Raw genomic sequence first — 14,202 nt, 5'->3', positions numbered from 1 at the left:
TCCATGTCTCATTTTGTTTCTCTTACCTTGTCAAGTGTCTGTGATATATGAAGATGAGATGTGGGATTTATGTTTGTTCTCACAGCTGCTATTTAGCCTACTTTCTCTATTTGTAAAAATATGGTTCACAAATAGCCCATCATTTATTGGGGGTGCTACCGATTTTTACATGACAGATAATGACACAATAGATGATAATGTTATTGGGAACTTTATGATGTATTTAACATACATCACAATATTTGTTCCTAGGGTTCCAAAGAGTATTGTTTGTAGTCCCAATCAAAAAAGACACACAGGTGAAATGTCTTGCACTCATAAAGTACAGTTAAATTTCATCTGGGAAATTAAAAGGAATATATTGTCAACATAACTCGAGAGTTTGCAGAGAGATGCAAACAAGACATTTTGGCAGACTTATGAAAAAATATGTCTCTATATAACCACATTTTAATGTCTCTGGGAATAATTGGCTTTCCATCAGTGCATTATTACTGCCCAAAATGATACCATTTCTAGTTTCATTCCTTTTGATTAGACAATTGCCTCTAAGTAGGAAGGCTTATCAAAAACAGATATAAATCATTAGTTACCAGGGTGTGAATTTATTTAATGGGTTTTTCTAAGATGTCAAGAAGCTAGAGAGAGCTATGTTTGTAGAAAATATGGGTCTCTGGGCACTTAGAAACAAAGAATATACTGAAAAGATAGAGTGTCAAAATGTAAATGTCAACTTTGTCACAGCTCTGGGAAGGCTAAACACTTTAAGGTCCATCATAAATAAGAAAGAATATAATCACAGTATCATGGAAATAAATGTGCAGTGTTGCTGGTACTTGGACAATCATCAAGGTTTATGTAAATATACATGCCATAAATAATAAAATTTCAAAAATGTGTAACATTTTTTTACCTATCATTTACCAGTTTATCTGTAGATGCCATTTCTTGTAGAAGTGGTCAATATAAATCAAAACTGAATAAAATTATTTGTACCTTAGAGTGTTTTTCAGAGGCAGAGAATTTGCTTTCATCCCACCTGTTCAGTGCTTTTCCAAAGAGTACTTTTTAAGTAAAAAAGTGAAAGAAATCTAAAGTCTAAAATGCAGTCCTACTCTGGTTGTTACATAATACTGAATTTTAGGGTTCTTCCCACGTTATCCAAAAGCCGAGATGCATTTCAAAAAATTATTAGAAATACATGGTCAGGCCATTTGAAACAACACAATCGGACATATGATATGACTTACAACATTTGGCTTATTCTTATTCACTGTTCAATTTAGTTTCTTTCAGGTATATCTTTGGAATTCCTCCCCTGATCCTTGTTCTGTTGCCGGTAGCATCATCCGACTGTGATATTGAAGGTAAAGACGGCAGAGAGTACCAACACGTTCTCATGATCAGCATCAATGACTTGGTATGTGCTTGTTTGTTTTCCTCACGTGGTAACAGTTTCATATTCAAGTATCCAACTGTATTCCTTGAAAGAAAGTGAAATAACTGAAGAGTAAAATTTAGTGAGCTACGAACTACCTATCTTTATGGTTGGCATCATTATATCATTTTAGAATAATTCTTTAGTAGACTTTCAGATTCCCACAGCTAATCATTTCAGCTCAGCGCCCTTCACTACCACATTTCTTGCAAGTATAATTTAGCATAACTATCTGCATTTCCTCACTTCCTGGTGACAGTCCCTGTAGAAGCGCTATAATAGAAGAGGGAAAATAACACAATACAACATTAAAAAACTATCATGAAAAAGAGATGTAGAGTTATTTTATCTGAAAGTGTGTACATGCATATGTATTATATAGGTATTTTTATACACGTATATGTGTAATTTGCTGCGAATTAATTTTTTAATTTACTGTGGACTTTTTTTTGCTATATAGTTTATATTTTAGAGTAGTTTTAAGTTCACAGAAATGTTAAGCAGAAAGTAGAGAACTGTCATATACCCACTCTTCCTCTGTACAATTTCTCCTATTATTAACATCTTGCATTTGTGTGGTACATTTGTTAAATCGATGAACCAATATTGATACATTATTATTAAGTAAGGTTCATGGCAGTCATTAGGGTTCACCTTTTGTGTTGTACAGTTCTATGGGTTTTAACAAATGTAGTGTCATGTATCCACCATTACAGTATCATACGGAATAGTTTCACTGCCCTTAAAAATCCTTTGTGCTCCACTTATTTACCCCTCCTTCCCTCCCTTTGAATGCATAGCGACCACCAGTATGTTTATGGTCTCTATATTTTGCCTTTCTAGAATGTCGTATAGTTGGAATCATGCAGTATATAGCTTTTTTAGACTGGATTCTTTCACTTGGCAATGTATATTTAAGGTTCCTCCATGATTTTTTGTGGCTTAATAGTTCATTTCTTTTATTTCTCAATAAAATTCCGTGGAATGGATGTACCACAGTTTGTTTTTCCATTCATTTATTGAAGGACATGTCTTGGTTGCTTCCTATTTTTGGCAACTGTGAATAAAATTTCTATAAGCATTTGTGTGCAGGGTTCTGTATGGACATAAGTTTTCAGCTCATTCGGATAAATATCTAGGAGACTGATTGCTGGATCATATGGTAAGACTATGTTTAGTTTTATATAAAACTATCCAAGTGTCCTCCAAAATGACAGTACCATTTTGCATTTTCACCAGCAATGGATGAGAGCTCCTGACGCCTCACGTTCTCGCCAGTATTTGGTGTTGTCCATGTTTTGAATTTTAGCCATTCAAATAGGTGTGTGATGGCATCTTGTTGTTTTAATCAACAGTTCCCTAATGTCCTAGGATATTGAGTATCTTTTCATATACTTTATTGCCGTCTGTATATATTGATCAATGAGGCATCTGAATTCACATCTAAGCTGATGTCTTAACACTACTAAGTCTTCTTATAGTGAAATATCTTTCCACTTACTTAGATCTTTCTTTGGTTTCTTTCTTCGGTTTATATTTTTCTTCATATAGATCCTGTTCACATTTTCTTAGATCTATACCTAGGGTGCTATTATAAATAGTGTTGTGTTTTGAATTGCAAATTCCAGTTGTTCATTGCGGATATACAAGAAGGCAATCGGCTTTTGTATATTAACCTTGTATCCTGAAACCTTACTATAATTACTTATTAGTTCCAGGAGGTGTTGTTCTTGTTGTTGATCCTTCGGGATTTTCTACACAATTATGTCATCTACAAAAAATAATTTTTTTTATAATTTAAGAGCTATATCAACATAATGGGATGTGTTGATTTAAATGAGAATCAGTTATTGAATCCCTAAATGGCAAAGGAAAACCCTCTCAAAAGTTCATAAGATGGAAGAAATTGTCTAATCTGCCCTTACCTGCCATTCCACTGCCATCTTCTCCACATACTTATACTGAAGTGGCATGACGCTTTGGGAAATTCATTGTCGACCTCTTGCAGGGATATGGGAAATTCAAGATAATATTGGATAGGGGCTACAGAGTTCCCTGATTTTGCCCATTGACAAGGAAAAAAGTGTACATTAAATGGCAGTTATCCCATTTTGCATTTCATGAAGACATGGACAACATAGCTAGCAAGTGGCAAAACTGGAAATCAGACCCCAGAAAACATGCTCATTTTTATGAGGAAAAACAGGGTAAAGCTCTGCTATTGTCTTGGCTATTTCAGGTCCCCTGCAATTTCACGTGAATTTTAGAATCAGTTTTCAGTTTTTAGGAAGAAGTCAGTTGGGACTCTGACAGGGAATTTGTTGCACTTATAGATAAATTTGAGGGGTATTGTCTTTTCAACAATGCATAACCATACTTCTGATCCATGAACACATGAACATGGGATGTTTTCCCATTTATTTAGATCTTCAATTTCTTCTAACAAATATTTTGTATTTTGCAGACTATAAACTTCTAACTTTTTTGGTTAAATGTATTTCTAAGTATTTTATGTGTCTTTGATGCTATTGTAAATGGGATTGTTTACTTAATTTCATTTTTAAATTGTCTGTGATTCTTAACCCTGTACTCCTTGTATACTTACCTAAGTTTGTGTCTTATTTTCCCCATACTAGGCCATAAGTATCTTAAGGACAGTTTATGCTTGATTTACCTTTGTATCCCACAGAATGTCCAAAAGAGAACCTTGCATATATATAGTAGCTTTTCATAAGTAACAATATGAATTGTAATAATATATAATAAATAATAGATGAATTTAAAATTAATACCACAAATTCACGAGAACCCAGAACTTGTTTCAAATAGGCTAGAAGTCTCTTTTCTTGAACATCTGTGTCTTTGGAAATTTGCTCTGAATCAAATGTCAAGTACCTTTCTGATATTCCATATGAACTAGTTCGGGATATTATATAATATTGTTTTTTTCCATAAAAAAATTATTTTGCCTAAACATGGCTTATATGGTTGAATTACATAACTCTTAGTCACCAGAACAAAGGCTAGTTAAAAATATAAAGGCTGCTAGAGATGGCCACATACTTCCTAAGAATGACTCAGTCTAGTTAGAAGCACATAGAGGGCTGTTCTTTATTGTAAGCTATTAAATTATAAAATCCAAGGATGAATAGGTTATAATTGGTTTTTATAGTTTTCAATGTCCTTGACTCTGTCTCCATCTCTATTCAAGGGGCCTTCACTGATTCAACTTTTGTCTTTGCATTGATGGCCCTCAGGTTTACACCCCTTGCATGAACTTAAGCACCATTTAATTTAAATATCAAATAGAAATCTTTACCCAGAGGTACTGGACTGGCACATCATGCATAATAGAGAACTAATTATCACTTTTCACCTGTTCCTGCTTCTACATTCTCTATCTTGGGTAACAAGGTTTGCATTTGCCCAGTCTCTCGATGCTGAAAGCCTGGAATCATCCTTGGCACCCTTGCTCCTTCATTTCCTCCATCACCAAATCCTACAGATTAGTTTACCTGATTAACAACTATACAAGGCATTTACTGTGTTAACTTCCACTACTACAGTTTCAATTCAGGTAGTCGTTGAACATCACTGAGACCACTTCCATAGCCTCCAGGGGGTTCCTGGCTAATCTCCCTGTGTGCATTTGTCTTCTTTGCTGGCATCTGGGTTATCTTTCCAAAATTCAAATCTGATACACCCTCTCTCCTTTTCAAAAGCTCTTTAACACTTTAAAATCTCTCTCACCTAATACCTATCAACTTCGATCTTGCATTTCGCTGGTTTGCTAACAAATAAATGATCAAATGCTTGTCAAACATTACTTTATAAATATGTCTAAATATGTTTATAACTCTAATTAACAGAAGAAAGAAGATTTAAATTGGCTAAAATAAATCATAAATTAGTTCTTCTTATATCAAGTTATGCTAGAAGATAAAACAAATTTCCTGTGTATATAATTCAGCGGTATGACTGAACCAGTTGTAATTTAACAAGAGAAGTTACCTTTTAAGAGGTCTTTTTGTTCTAGCAATGATTTTATTTTAGTTATAAAAATGAAATAAAAATACACTACTTAAAAGACAGACACTTGCTGAGTGGATAAAAAGAAGAAAAAGAAGTCCCAACTATGTTATCTATAAGAAACCCATTTTAAGTATAAAGATACATGTAGATTAAAAGCAAAAAAGATGAGGATGATATGCCATGATAACACTAACCATAAGAAAGCTGGAGAAGCTGTATTTATTTCAAGCAAAGCACTCAGTAAGGAAGACTATCAGAGATAAGTAGTAAGTAAATTAAGGGCATTAAGTAATAACAAAGGGTTAAATTCTTTAGGAAGACATAACAATCTTTAATGTGTATGCCTAACCATAGCATCAAAATTTGTGAAGCACAAACTGGTAAACTGCAAGAAATAGATAAAACCACTATTATAGTTCTAGATTTCAGCACCCCTCTGTCAGTAATTGACAGAGTCAGCAGACAGAAAATCAATAAGCATATCGTTCAACCGAAAAGTATTATAAAAACTGGACCTAATTGACATTTATAAAATACTTCATCTAACAACAGCATAATACACGTTTTTTTGCAAGCTCACATGGAATGTTCACCGAGTTCTGAACATATCCTAGGTCATAAAACACCTTTTAACAAACTTTTAGCAAATAGAAATCATGTGAAGTGTGCTCCCAAACTAAAACATAATTAAACTGGAAAAATCAATAATAAAACAGTAGATGAAATATTTGGAGATTAAACAACGTTTTAGATCACATACAAGTAAAAAAAACAGTCTTAAGAAAACTTAAAAGAAAAAACTGAATGAAAAGAAAACACACATTAACAAAATTTGTTGGACACAGCGAAAGCAGAGCTTAATATATGCATTAAGTGCGTAATCAGAAAAGAAGAAAAATGTAAGTCAATCATTTAGGCTCCCACATTAGGAAAATAGAAAAGAGAGAACAAATTAAAACTAAATTAATCAGAAGAAAAGAAAAATGAAAATTAGAAAAACAATTGAAAACAAGAGATTAATAGAAAAAAATCAGTGAAACCAAAATCTGGTCCTTTGAAAAGATCAATAAAATTGGTAAACTTTTCTCTAGCCAGGCTGAACAGGAAAATAAGAAAGATGCAAATGACTAATATTAGAAATAAGAAAGAGGTCACCACTGTAATCCCATGGATATTAAAAGGATATAAAGGAATATTATTGTGATGTTAAATTTTATGTGTCAGCGTGGCTAGGCTATGGTACCCAGTTATTTCGTCAAACAGCAGTATAGATGTTGCTGTAAGGGTATTTTTTAGATGTTAACATTTAAATCAATAGACAATGAGGAAAACAGCAACACCCATTCAACTCTCTCATTTGAATGGACTGAAAGTCTGCATTCTCCAAAAATCCATATATTTAAGCCCTTAACCTCAAATGTGATGGTCTTAGGAGGTGGGACTTTGGAAGGTAATTAGGTTTAGACGAGGGTGGAACCCCCATGATAGGATTAGTGCCCTTGAAGCAGAAGAGACACCAGAACTTTCTCTCTCCATCATATGAGGACACAGTGAGAAGATGGCTCTCTGCAAGCCAGGAGGAGGGTTTTCAGCAGGAACCAAACTGACTGGCACCTTGATTTTGGACTCCCCAGATTCTGGAACTGTGAGAAATAAACACCTGTTGTGTAAGCCCCCCAGTCTGTGGTATTTTGTTATAGCAACCTGAGCAGACTAAGACATATTCAATCATTTGAAAATGTAAGAAAAAAGACTGAATTCTCTCAAGGAAGAAGGAATTCTGCCTTCAGACGCAAGACTGCAACATCAGCCTCCTTGGGCTTCCAACCTACTGTACTATTCTACAGATTTTGAATTTGGCAGCCCACACAATCAAATGAGCCAATTCCTAAAAATACACCCGCTTCTTTCTCCCTCTCCCTTCCTCCCTATTTTTCTCTTTCTCTTTCTCTCTCTCTGTGTGTGTGTGTGTGTGTGTATATATATATATATATATATATATACACACACACACACACACACACAGAGAGAGAAAGAGTAGACACACATTTGGTAATTTAGATGAATGCAGCAATTCTTTAAAAGACACAAATGATCAAAACTCACACAAGAAGAGATAAATGATCTGGATAAGACTATTTATTAAAGAAACTGAATAAAAAATTAATAACTGTTCAAAATACAAAGTGCCAGGTTCAGAGGGTTTCACTTGTGAATTCAACCAAACATTTTTCTTTTGAGGGTAAGGAATGTGCTGTTTTCATTTTTGTTTATTAAGGGATAGCACAGTGTCTGGAACAAAATAGGCAATGTTTGTTGATGGAAGAGTAAATGATTTAAAGAATAACTAAGGCAATCCAAAGCATCATTACAGCTGGCTATATATTTTCTCTGTTCAATTTTATTTTGTTTTTGTTTTTGTTTTTTTTTATTTTAATGTTTTTTTATTATATTGTGTTAGTCACCATACAGTACATCCCTGGTTTCTGATGTAAAGTTCGATGATTCATTAGTTGCATATAACACTTGAGAATCAACCAAACATTTAACCAAGAAAATAGATCAGTTCTCTACAAACTTTCAAAAACAGAGGAATACTTACAAACTCATTCTGTGAGGCCAGTATCATCTTAATACCAAAATCTGACCATGGCACTGTAAGACAGAAAAGCTCCAGGTGAATATTGCCATGAACATAGGTGGAAAAAGAATCTTAACAAAATATTTACAAATGAAATCCAATGATGTATTTAAAAAAATTATACATCATGACTAAGTGGAATTATTCCAAGTATGCAAGGTTGGGTCAACATTTGAAAATCAATTCATGTAATTTATAACATCAGCAGGCTAAAAATTAATCATATGATCATGGCAATAGATGCAGAAAAAGATTTAACAAAATCCAACAGGGATTCCTTACAAACACTCTCAGCAAACTATGAGTAGAGAATAATTTAAGCACACTGATAAAATTCATTTATAAAAATCCTACAGGTAACATATTTAATGGTGAGAAATGCTTTCCCTTGAGATTACGAACAAATTAACAATGTACCCTCTTATCACTTCTATTCGACATCATTCAGGAAGTCCTAGCTAATCCAACAAAACAAGAAGAGGAAATAAAATATATTCAGAAGAATTGAAATGGATTTTGTTTCCTGGTGACAGGATTATCCAAAATAACCAAAAGAACTCCTGGAACTAATAAGCCATTATAGCAAGGTTACAAAAAGACGAAAGACAATTGCTTTTCTGTATACCAGTAATGAACAGTTGCATTTGAAATTACACCATTTATATAGGCATCAAAAATGAAATAATCATGGGTATATCTAATAAAACATGTACAATATCTATATAAGAAAAACTGTAAAACCCTAGTGAAAGAAGTCAAAAAAGAACCAAATAAATAGATATTTCATGTTCATGGATGGGAAGCCTGAATATGTTAAGATGTCAATTCTTCAAACTTGATCAAAACAGTTCCAGTCAAAATACAGGAAGTTATTCTGTGGATATCAACAACCTGATTCTAAATTTAGATGGAATGTCAAAAGACCCAGAAAAGCCAACAAAATATTGAAAAGAAAAACCAAGAGTGCCAACATTGCCCAAACTCAAGACTTATTATAAAGCTAGAGTAATCAAAACAGTGTGATATTGGTGAAATAATTGACAAATCAATAGACCAGAATAGACAGCCCAAAAGAGACCAACATTAATATAGTGAACTGATCTTTGACAGAAGATCAAAGCCAATTCAATTGGAGAAAGGATAGTCTTATCAACAAATAGTGCTGAAACACCTGAACATCTACATAAAAAGACCTTATAGCTTTCACAAAAATTGACTCAAAATAGATCATAGATCTAAATGTAAAATGCCAAACTATAAAACTCATAGAAAATAAAATAGGAACTGGGAATGTACTGTATGGTGACTAATATAACAAAATAAAAATAATTAAAAAAATAAAAAGAAGAAAAAAGAAAATAAAATAGGAATAAAATCTAGGTAACCTTGAATTTTTTGAGAACCTTTTAGATACAACACTCAACAGTACAATATATGAAATTAAAAAATTAGATTGGACTACATTAAAATTAAAACTGCTCTGAAAGAGGGTCCTGGGTGGCTCAGTCAGTTAAGGGTCTGACTCTTGGTTTCGGCTCAGGTCATGATCTCAGGGTCCTGGGATCAAGCCCCCTGTCAGGCTCTGTGCTCAGTAGGGAGTCTGCTTGGGATTCTCTCTCTCCCTCTCCTTCCCTGCCCCACTACCCCCGCTCTCTCTCTTTATCAAATAAATAAATAAATCTTAAAAACAAAACAAAAAAAACCCCAGAAACCTCTGCTCTGAGAAAGACACTGTTAAGAGAATGAAAAAACAAGCCACAGACTGGGAGAAAATATTTGCAAAACACATATGTGTGGTAAAGGACTTGTATTCAAAATATCCAAAAAAAAAAAAAAAAAAAAACCTGTTCAAACTCAACAACAACAAAAGAAACAATCTAATTAAAAAAATGGGCAAATATCTGAATAGACACCTCAACAAGACATACACATAGGAAATAAACATATGAGAAGATGTTCAAGGTCATATGTCATTAGGGAATTGTAAATTAAAAGTGAGGTAGCACTACACATCTGACTAAAATCTGTCAAACTAAAATGACTAAAAACAGTCACACATCAAATGCTGACAGGCATGCAGAGCAACAAGTCCTCTCATTCATTGCCAATGGGAATGCAAAATGGTACAGCCATTTTGGAAGACAGTTTGGCAGTTTCTTACAGAGTTAAACATAGTCATACCATGTAATCATGATTCTAGGTATTTATCCAAATGAGTTGAAAACTAAATATTAAAACTGTCATGCTAATGTTTATAAAGGTGTTATTTATTCATAATTGTCCCAAATGGAAGTGACCACATTGTTCTTCAAGAGGTGAATGGATAAACAAAATGTGGCAAATCCATTCAGTGGGATATAACCAATGATAAAGAGAAATGAGCTGTCGAGCCACAAAAGGACATAGAGGTATCTTAAATTGTGTGAAAGAATTCAGTCTACAGGGCTACATACCATATGATTCCAACTACATGACGTTCTAGAAATGGCAAAACTATGGAGAAAAAGGTCAGTGGTTGCCAGGGGTTGGGTAGGGAGGAAGGTAGGAATGAATCAGTGGTGCACAGAGTAATTTCAGAGCAGTGAAGCTATTTTCTATATGACACTGTAATGGTGGACACATGACATACATTTGTCAAAACCCATAGGACTTTAGGGGCCCCTGGGTGGCACAGCGGTTGAGCGTCTGCCTTCGGCTCAGGGCGTGATTCCAGCGTTACGGGATCAAGCCCCACATCAGGCTCCTCCGCTATGAGCCTGCTTCTTCCTCTCCCATGCCCCCTGCTTGTGTTCCCTCTCTCGCTGGCTGTTTCTATCTCTGTCAAATAAATAAATAAAATCTTTAAAAAAAAAAAAAAAAAAAAAACCCATAGGACTTTATAGTACAAAGAGTGAACCCTAATGTAAACTATGACCTTAAGTTGATAATAATGTAACAATATTGATTCATGAACCATAACAAAAATACCACATTAATGCAAGACATTAATAAAGGGGAAGCAATGGATTGAGGAGATATATTTGAACTGTGTCCTTTTTCCAAGTTTTTCTGTAAGCCTAAAACTGTTTTTAAAAATAAAGCCTATTAAAACAAAGTAAAATTCATTCATTCATTCATTCGTTCATTCGTTCAGAAATGAAAGAAGGCTAGTAGTATGGGTATATTTTATTAAATCCTCCAAATCCAAAATCTCTTAGTATGTACAACTAGTCACTAGGGAGGAAATATATTTCCATAGTTTCCTGGGCAGAATGAGATTAAGAACTCAGCCTCTTTATTTTTTTGAGGCCCCATGATATTAGATTCTATATGAAAGACTGAATTGTTCCTGTCTGATATCTACTGACAGGAAGGATTCATTATGAGAGAAAGGAGTTTTGACTGGTTACCTAGACTTAACATCAACAAGATACTTGTTTTTGTTCAAGATATTTGTTGGGCAGTTTCCTCTGGAGAAGAGTGTAAGGATTGGCATCACTTTTAGATCTGAGCTCCTTGCCATCGTAGATGTCTGGAGACAATGCTGGGCATACAAGTATGAATTAAATAATTATAAATTGGGGACCTCAGGCCGGTGCCTGAGCTTATATGCATATCTGGACCAGCAAGAACATTAGACTATATTGTACTGGTCTTCTGTTTTGATACCTTGTATCTCCAACAGAAATTAAAAGAGAAAGAAAAAGCATAAGCAGAAAGCTGTGGATGGATCACATAGTCCTGTTTTCTTTACATGGCATATGGAAGGAAACTTAGTCTGTTTGCACTGAATAAACTCTCTACATTCTTGGCTAATTCAGAAAACTGAAAAGAGAGAATTTATACGAATCTAACAAGTGGAAATAGAGCTAGTTTAATTGGAAAATTTGTAAGGATGTGACATTGTGAGTACTCTCAAACTGCTAAAGCATGTCATGTCTGTTTTGAAAACTACTATGATCTCATTACTATAAAGAAATGCTATAACATATGTTCTAACCTTCATAGTGGGCTTTAACATACTGTTTTAGATGATCACACAATAGTGTCTAAAGGTATCCATGATTTAAAATATACTGCTGGGATGAGATGACAGATTGAAGCATATTGAAATGAGCTAAAGTTGGGTAACTAAAACTGTATAAAAGTATAAAATAGAGAATCAAACTAATGAAAACATACTTCTTGACCCCCCCCCAAAAAAAAGTCATTGAAAACTGGCAGCCCCCAAATGAGAAAGATCTTTCAGGAACCCACATGACTAACAGCATGTCCTAAAACAACAGCCCTCCAAAAAGAATAATATAGGTGGTGTAGTGGTTTGAATGGTGGCACCCCAATTGCTCTGTGTTCCTGGGACCTATGAATATGTCCCTATTTGGAAAAAGACTGTTTGCAGATATAATTAAGAATCTCAAGATGAGATCAACCTGGATTAGGTGGGTCCTAATTCCAAAGACAAGCATCCTTAGAAGTGAAGAGCAGAAGAAGAGACACAGAGGAAAAGCCATGTGAAGACAGAGACAGAGATTGGAGTTATGCAGTTACAAGCTAAGGATTGCCAAGGATTTCTGGCAGCCTCAAAAAAAACTAGGAAAGAGGCATGGAACTCTGCAAACACCTCGATTTTGGATTTAGGCCTCCAGAGAAATTATTTTTGTTGTTTCAAGCCACCCAGTTTGTGGACATTTGTTATGGCAGCTATAGAAAACTCAAATAGATGGTGGCAAAAGTGGACAAAATTGTGAAAAAGAGCTCACTAATACTCCATTTTGGAGAAAGACAGTGGAAATGTCTGCTGGGGAAAGGCAACGAAAGTGGACAACTCACTCCCTGAATATCCTAGTCTCTATCAAAAGCTAAATGCTTCACTCTTAATGGGAAGGGAACTTTGATGGCCAAGTGACCACTCTCTCCCCAAGAAAGGCAGCTCACCAGACCCCACAATGGACTTGAAAAAAATTGTTATGGAGTAGACAATACCGTGGCCTCACCTAGAAGTGTTAGGAAGAGACAATGTTCTCTGATAGGTGAGAAGGGACATATGGGGTCAAATAAATATCAGCATAGAGTGGTCCCCTGTAAACTTAAGATGAAAACAACATGGCAACCATGCAGAAACACCCCAGACAATAGTAAGTCAATTTATGGATTACTGTTCTTACAAAAGAAAACCCATCAAATGGGGGCGCCTGGGTGGCTCAGTCGTTAAGCGTCTGCCTTCGGCTCAGGGCATGATCCCGGGGTCCTGGGATCGAGCCCCACATCGGGCTCCTCCACTGGGAGCCTGCTTCTTCCTCTCCCACTCCCCCTGCTTGTGTTCCCTCTCTCGCTGGCTGTCTCTCTCTCTGTCATATGAATAAATAAAATCTTAAAAAAAAAAAAAGAAAACCCATTAAATGGAAGAGTAAAATAACCTAAGATAGAGGAAATATTTCCCCAAAATGGATAAAGAAAATGGAATTAACAAAATAAAGGGGCACATCATGAGGGCACCTGGTTGGTGCAGTCCTTTAAGCATCCAACTCTTGGTTTTGACTCAGGTCATAATCTCAGGGTCATGAGATTGGCCCTGTATTGGGCTCTGAGCTCAGCGCCAAGTCTGCTTAAGACACTCTCTCCCTCTGCCTCTTTATCCGCTCAGTATTAACTGTCTTTTCATTTATTTGTTCCTAGTGCAAGAACCATATTTTAACAATCTTCAAGTTGTCCATTGTATTTTCATATGATCAAAAACTATTGAATGACAGTATCACTAGTCACACACTCCTAAACTTTCGGAGGATATCAGCTGCCATATGTAAACTCTGAATGCTGAAATAACCCATCTCTCTGTGTGCTTCCCATTTCCACTTTATTTTATACGAGCTATATGAGTTACCTTTTGAAAGCCCAAATCTCATTCTGCCATTCTGAAGTTTAAAAGTCTTCAATGGCTCCCTATTACTTAGTCCTAGAAAACCAAGTTGACATTCCTCAAGTTGGCATGTAAGACTTTTCAAGATCTGATTACAGCCTAACTTCTAAACTTTCTACACTCAAATCTCCACCTAAGCTTAATCCACAAAGGGCCACTGACTTTTAATGCGATTCCCAAGTTCCCAATGTTGAA

The 14,202-nt window shown here is 35.1% G+C and overlaps 1 protein-coding gene across 1 annotated transcript in view; it reads left to right on the top strand.

The window, feature by feature from the left end:
• The window catches only part of IL7 (interleukin 7), a 42,075-nt gene that overhangs the window by 4,636 nt on the left and 23,237 nt on the right, over positions 1 to 14,202 (top strand). The window contains exon 2 of the mRNA XM_008689078.2: positions 1,287 to 1,420. Coding sequence (XP_008687300.1) covers positions 1,287 to 1,420 — 134 coding nt within the window. The remainder of the gene's footprint in view (positions 1 to 1,286; positions 1,421 to 14,202) is intronic.

The sequence above is a fragment of the Ursus maritimus genome, unplaced genomic scaffold (assembly GCF_017311325.1).
Source record: "Ursus maritimus isolate PB19 unplaced genomic scaffold, ASM1731132v1 scaffold_9, whole genome shotgun sequence".
Taxonomy (NCBI): Eukaryota; Metazoa; Chordata; class Mammalia; order Carnivora; family Ursidae; genus Ursus; species Ursus maritimus.
Note: the sequence above shows the minus strand (reverse complement) of the source record. Positions and strands in the feature narration are given on the sequence as shown.